This window comes from Elephantulus edwardii, unplaced genomic scaffold (genome assembly GCF_000299155.1).
Source record: "Elephantulus edwardii isolate Elephantulus edwardi_28Jun2011 unplaced genomic scaffold, EleEdw1.0 scaffold00026, whole genome shotgun sequence".
Classification (NCBI taxonomy): domain Eukaryota; kingdom Metazoa; phylum Chordata; class Mammalia; order Macroscelidea; family Macroscelididae; genus Elephantulus; species Elephantulus edwardii.
In genome coordinates, this window is record NW_006399776.1 from 4,713,374 (window position 1) to 4,720,333 (window position 6,960).

The following is a 6,960-nucleotide window of genomic DNA, read 5'->3' on the forward strand; positions in this document are numbered from 1 at the left end:
AGCTACCTGGACAACTTATTGGAATAGATTCTTACTCACTCCTATTTTTAAAAAGGTTCTCCAGCAGAGTGCAGAAATTATAAAACAATATCATTAATATCCCACACAAGTAAAAATTTGCTGCTGATTATATTTTAAAACAGCAGGAGCCATATAGCAACAGATAATTGCCAGAAATTCATGCTGGATTTAGAAGTATGCTGGATATTGGAAATATCATTGTTGATGATGAATGGATCTTGGCTAAAAGCAAAAAATATCAGAAAGAGGTTTACTTGTGTTTTCTTTACTGCAAAGGAATATGATTGTGTGGATCATGTGGATAAATTATGGCTAGCACTGAGAAGAACAGGAATTCTAGAACACTTAATTGTGCTCATGCGAAATCTGTTCCTACTCAATATAGGTATGGTGAATATAGGCTGAGCAAAGTAATTGAGATGCTGGACTAAGTGGCACCAGGATTGGAGAAATGCTCTTCGCCAACCTGAGCTATTATGCAGAGGACACAACCTTAGTTTCAAAAAGTAAAGAAGATGCAACAAAAGAAAATTATATTATATGTACAGTTTTCAAGTTAATAAACACCATGCCTTAAAAAAAAAAAAGTAAAGAAGACTGGAGGTACTTACTGAAGAAGATTAAAAACTATAGCCTAACACCAAAGATCTACATCACTAAAATGATGACATGTCCCTCAAAAAAAAAAAAACACACAAACAACTATAGCCTTCAGTATAGTTACACTGAAATATCAAGGAAACAAAAATCCTCTCTTCTGGGCCAATAGGCAACATCATGATAAATGGAGGAAAGGTGGAAACTGGCAAGGGTTTAATTTTACTTGGATCCACAATCAATATTCCTGGTGTCACTAGCCAAGAAATCAACAAAAGACATCTCACTTTGGAAAAGCCTGCTCTCAAGGACCTCTTTGAAGTGCTAAAGAGCAAAGATGTTGTTTTAAAGACTAATGTGTATCAGACTCAAATCATAGTATTTTTCCAATTGCTTTATATGCATCTGAAAGCTAGACAATGAATAAAAAAGATCAAAGTATTGATGACTTTGTATTGTGGTGTTGGCAAGGGTATTGAATATACCGTTGTTGTGTACTGTAGAGTCAGAAACAACCCATAACTGATGCTCTGGCGGGTTTTCAGAAGTAATTTCATTGGAGCATGCCCATGCTTCTCCCATGGAGCGCTTGGTGGCCTCGAACTACATACCTTTGGGATTGCAGCACAGATTCTTGCCACCAGGCCACTAGAGCTCCCTTTGAATATAGTTAAGAACTGCAAAAAGAACAAACAAAACGGCCTTGAAGAAAGCTCAACCAGGGTGCTGCTTGGAAGCTAGGATGGTGAAACATCGTCTCGCATATTTTGGGTATATTGTCCAGAGGCTCCAATTCCTGGGAGAAGATATCAAGCTTGGAAAAGTGGAAGGTCAACAGATGACAGAAAGACCCTCTATGAGTTAGTTGGACTTAATGACTGGGACAGTGGTCACTAAGGTGATGGAGATTGTGAGAATGGTGCAGGCTAGGGCAGGGTTTCAATTTGTTTGTAGGGTCACTGTTGGGGTTTCCTCTACAGCAGGAAAGCCCCTCAAGGTTAATACTTGCTGAGTAACCAAAAACTGACCCAGAGATAGACTAAAAGACATTCATTGAGAGGAAAACTTACACACTAGAAGAAGCAATTCTTCAAGGATCCAGCAACAACAAACTGGACCAATACTCTGGGTGGGGAAAGTGACTATTTTATATCCACACACAAACAATTCAAAGTTACATGGTTAAATTAAAAATTACATGAACTGATGGAAAATATTAAGATCACTCAAAGCTTAGTCTAAAGAAAAAGCAATTATGTACTTAAATCTGTATGTAAGTCTGCAAGCCTGCCTAAAAACAATACAGGGAAGTAAAGCTTCCATTTGCCTCAGAGTTCTTCATTAACTAGAAAAACAAGCCTAATAAGAACTTAATGAGTTTAGCCTGAGTGCAGCCATTTTGGGGCATTTTGATAGACAAGTCACTCTTGAGTCAGAGCCGACTTGATGGCATCTAACAAGTACTGTTGCAACAAACCAAAGGGTGTCCCGACCCTTTTCCAAGCCTATCTTCCCCAGGGCAGAAATTATGCAACTGTAGGGAAGGGTACATTTCTTCTCTTTATGCATATCAAAAGAGTAAGCAAACAAGATTCCTCAGTTAAAAGATTTGAGACAAGGAAGATGCAGGTATTAATCAAGCATCCTCCCTTCCCAGCACATAGGCACATTCACACCTGCAGGACTGATTTCTAGAAAAAACATAGTCAGTTCCAGGGCCTTGAGTCCTATTTCAAGATCTTTCTGATGATCCCCTGAATCACACAGGGTTCCTGTAAAAGATCTGGAGAAAAGTTGACTGGAAGTCCTTTTTTCACATGATAGCAGACCTGCTGGGTAGAGGGGAAATAGATTGTTTGCCAAGGGTGTGGGAGGGTCTGTCCTTACTGAATAGGCTAGGTTAGAGTCCTGGCTGATCGTCAGAACTCATCTAGGGAGGTTGAAAAGAAGGCAGTTTCCTTCTTTTCGTAAGGAAGAAATATGCTAATTCTCAGAAGTGACGGAATTATCTGTATGTTTAAGCAGCTTTCTAAATCTACTGGCAAAGGCAAGTTGGAACCCCATGGGCCCTAAATCCTTCTAAATGGAGAAAAGGCTCTTTGGAAGGACTGTCTCCTCAAACCCAGCCTGAGACCACCCCTTACCTATACTCCCCACTCCAGGAGGTGCATCAGACATTATCAGGACAGAGGGCTGCATTGGAGCAGGGCCAGAACCCTCTGCCACTCTACTTGAGCCTCAACGTCAAGGAGAACAATCTGGAGACACTCGACTTCAAGGGTATGGTCCCAGCCACTCCACTGTCAGCACAGACCCCCAAATATTCGAATTCTGAGGTTCCCCAGAGAATTCAGACTTGAAGCTTATTTTCAGATTGTTCAGCCTTCTAGAAGTGTTGGGATGGAATGGAGTAAGGATTGAGCCAGGGAGGAATCTTTGTCCTGGGTGGGCAAGGATTGGGTCAGTCCAGGAGTCTGCTAACTTGGTGCCTACACCTGCCAGAAAAGAGTGAGGCTGAGGCCTGCAGCAGACATGTCTTGAGCACGTTCCACTCTTCCCACTTTCCTGTTTCTTTCATTTGCCCCTTAGAGTGGGTTGAGTTCTCCCCCTATGAGATTGGGTTCCTGAAGTATGGGGCCTTCATCCCCTCTGAGCTCCTGGGCTCTGACTTCTTCATGGGACGGCTGATGAGGAAGCTCCCTGAGTCTCGGATCTGCTTTCTGGAAGGTGAGGGGTTTGCTCTGAAAGCCCTGGGCAGTTCTTGGCCTCTCTGTCAGGGCATAACTCCTTAACTTGGGTGTGGCAGAGGCCAAGAATGAGGGGTGAGGGGTTGGACTGTAAGGAGAAGCCACTGCAGGGTCACCCTCCTTCCACTTTCCACCAGCACGAAGGCCCATTGGGGAGGTTAGGGTGCCTGACTTTTCTTGGGGTTTGGTCCTGCAGCTGTCTGGAGCAACATTTTCTCCCTGAACTTGTTGGATCTCTGGCATAGCCTCACCAGCTCTGAAGAAGCCTGGAAACAGCACATCAAGGAGAAGATGAGGAATATAGGTAGGACAGCGGGCACTGGGACGAGGCCTCATCCCCTTCACATGCTGGTTGTGAGATGGGCTGTGAGAGGAGAAGAAAGGCCAAGAGCCAAACATTTCCAGGTTTTTAAAAGGCCCAATATCTCTTCCTCTGGTCACAGAGAAGGAGTCTTCTGTCTCAGGGACCTCCTCATATCTAGACACCTCATGGTTGCAGCCAGGAACAGCTCTGGCCCAGGCTTTCAACGGCTTTTTGAAAAGTAGGCCGCTTCATCAGCGCAGCCCTAACTTCCTCCATGGCCTCCAGCTGCACCAGGACTATCGTGGTCAGAAAAACTTCTCTACCTGGGCAGGTAAGGGCTATGGCTCTGTGTCTTTACCTAATGAAGCCAGGCTCCAAAAAGGGATGGCCTAAGGCTAGGCTTTGGAGTGAGGGCAGGATGTCACAGGATCCACTTCTGGAGTATGGCTTGGAGAATAGTCCTTTGGAAAGTCATGGGAAGGGATTGGCTAGCAGCTGCACCAGGCAGAGTTGTCAAAGGCAAGAAGGGGGCTTGATGGCAGTTATGATGTGAAGAGGGCAGGGTGGATAGTCTGTGGCAGGGTGGTTGCCTGACTCTGCCTCCTTTGCCCACTAGACTGCCAACTGGACTGTACCCCAAGTCAGCTGACCCCCCAGGAGCCCCAGCTCTGCCTCGTGGACACTGGCTACTTCATCAACACCAGTTGCCCCTCCATGTTCCGACAAGGCCGCAGCCTGGACCTCATCCTCTCCTTCGACTACTCCTTGTCCTCCCCCTTTGAGGTGCCTCAGGTTGCTCCAAAGCTGCTGTGGAACTCAAGCCCTCTGTGGGCAGAGGCCAAACTCTAGGAGCAGGTCATAGGGCCACTGAGCCAATGGTCCAGATCTCTTGGGTCCCCAAGAGGATGAAGAATGACAAGCTCTTTCCAGGGCTCTTGGTTGGGAAAGGGGTACACTGGGGTCCTGGCCACCTAGGGCAAGTGAACAGGGATAATATCTACCCTACTTTTGGCTCCCAAGAGGAGTATCCTGAGCAGAGCTGGGGGTGGGAGAATCTTGAACATCTCTACATCCGTTCCCTGGCCCATCCTGGGATTCTGCAGGGGTTAGGATTTTGTTGCAGAAGTGGGTCCCTTACTGAAACCCCCTGGGTGCCAGGACTTGACTCATCCAGCAAACAGCAATCAAAAAGAATGGGTAACATTGGGTCTATACTCCACTGAATGTTTTAAACTAATACTGCAAATGCTGAGATCTTTCAATTCCTTCCAAGGCACAATGTAGCAAAACGGAGTCATCAACAGAGCCAAGCTAGAATGTGGTCTTGACAGTGAGGGAGCAATGGGGGTCAGGAATCGCCTTGGCATTTTCTACAGCCCTGATCTGGGATGACTCAGGAGCAGCTGGGTTTCATCTGGGCTGCTCTGTTGCTCAGGTGTTGCACCAGACGGAGCTGTACTGCCGTACCCAGGGACTGCCCTTCCCCCGTGTGAACCTGAGCCCGCAGGACCTCCACCAGCCCAGAGAGTGTCACCTTTTCTCAGACCCAGACTGCCCTGAGGCTCCTGTCCTGCTGCACTTCCCACTGGTCAATGTCTCCTTCAAGGACTACTCAGACCCTGGTGAGGCCCCCCCTTAGCTCTATTTTAACCAGGTAGCTCTGCCCTTGGCCCCTCCCAGCCTGGCCATCAAGCCGAAGGTGGAGACTTCCTGCTTAGCAACTAGGATAAGGCATAAGCCTAGGCTCAGTTCACCTGCGTTGTGATAGTCTGGTCTTTGTTGTGAATGAGTGAGGTCACTGTTCTTGTGTCCTCCTTTGGCTGCTCCAGCCCCCGTGTCACATGTGGGCTCCTCTGTTCTGTGAAGTGCCGTTCCAGAATCAGTGAGGCCAAAGACCCAGTCTGCACCCATGTCTGTTGCCTCTCAGTCATCAAGGTAGAGATTCTCCAGGCTCAACAGTCAGGAAAGGGAGGCCCTTGACGCCCTTCACTCAACTTCCCTCATATCTATTCCTCCTCGTGTATCGTTCTACCCTAGTCCAGGCTGTGGTGGCTCCTTTTTAGGGTTGCTCTCCAAATCTAAACCCTTATTAATTCCTTCCAATTCTCTTTTCTCACCAACCGGCCAGACTTCCATTTCTTTTTGGAGGTGGGACAGGAGATCCGCTTTTGTACACTATTCTGGGTTTCTTCTATCACACCTAGTCTTCCAGCTCTGCACATAGCACACTCAGCTCCCATCTTGGAATTATAAAGAACTCTTTCAACAGAGACTGACTCTTGCAAAGCAAAAGCCCACTGCTCTTCTGACTTGTTTTCATCATGAGTTTTAAGAATCCATTCACTCGCCGAGTTTTCACCTTCCTTGTTCTACCTGTTTCCACAATCTCTCTGAAACAGTACTTCCACTATTTGGAAATGCTCAAATAGTGGAAGAAGTGGAATATTACAAGGAAACATGGGGATCTTTAAACTCTTCAATCTCAAAAGACCTGCTCAAGCATTTGGCTGCTGTAAAAAATGTCAACAGTTCAAGTCCACCAGCAACTTTGCAGGAGAAAAGCTGTGGAGATGCACTCTCATAAAAATTATAATCTAGACAATTCTCGTCTGCTATATCCTATAGGGTCACTCTGACTTGAAATCAACTCATTTGCACACAACAGAATACAATTATATTTCTAGGGGGAAAGGTACCTGGGAGAAAGCCTCTCTTCTTAGTAGACAGCTACTCTGACTTGGCTAAATTCCCAGCTTAGCTCTGCCCAGTGGTAAAGCCTATGTTCTGCTCCTCACAGCCCTCTTGCCCTCTGCAGGTGTCCGGCGCAGCCCTGCAGAGCTCCAGGCTGGTCACTTGGATCTCTCCGAGGCCACCTCGCCCTATTCCTTTTTCAATATGACATATAAGGAGGAAGACTTCGACCGCCTGCTTCGCCTTAGTGACTACAATGTGCGGAACAGCCAGGATGCCATCTTGCAGGCCTTGAGGATGGCACTGAAGCACCATGCCTTGGGGACCAAGCCTCCAAGGGTGCATATGTGAGGCCTCTTAGGGCTTCTTGAGGGGCTGGAACGTAACCCAGTCTACAGCTGGATCCTCTTTGGGTTGGAGTTTCCTGGATCTTTCAAGTTGCCATCAAGTTGGCCATGACTCATAGCAACCTTGTAAACAACAAATCGAAACCTTTTTCTATCCTACACGATCCTCACTACATTCACCACGTTCAACGCCCATCGTTGCAGTCACTGTGTCAATCCATCGCATGAAGGGTTTTCCTCTCTTTCATTGACT

General features: G+C 46.5%; 1 protein-coding gene across 1 annotated transcript in view; it reads left to right on the forward strand.

Moving 5' to 3' along the window:
• The window catches only part of PLA2G4D (phospholipase A2, group IVD (cytosolic)), a 30,314-nt gene extending 23,603 nt beyond the window's left edge, over positions 1 to 6,711 (forward strand). The window contains exons 14-20 of the mRNA XM_006883219.1: positions 2,781 to 2,898; positions 3,208 to 3,345; positions 3,562 to 3,669; positions 3,809 to 4,000; positions 4,286 to 4,452; positions 5,105 to 5,291; positions 6,485 to 6,711. Coding sequence (XP_006883281.1) covers positions 2,781 to 2,898; positions 3,208 to 3,345; positions 3,562 to 3,669; positions 3,809 to 4,000; positions 4,286 to 4,452; positions 5,105 to 5,291; positions 6,485 to 6,711 — 1,137 coding nt within the window. The remainder of the gene's footprint in view (positions 1 to 2,780; positions 2,899 to 3,207; positions 3,346 to 3,561; positions 3,670 to 3,808; positions 4,001 to 4,285; positions 4,453 to 5,104; positions 5,292 to 6,484) is intronic.
• The last annotated feature ends 249 nt before the right edge of the window (positions 6,712 to 6,960 follow it).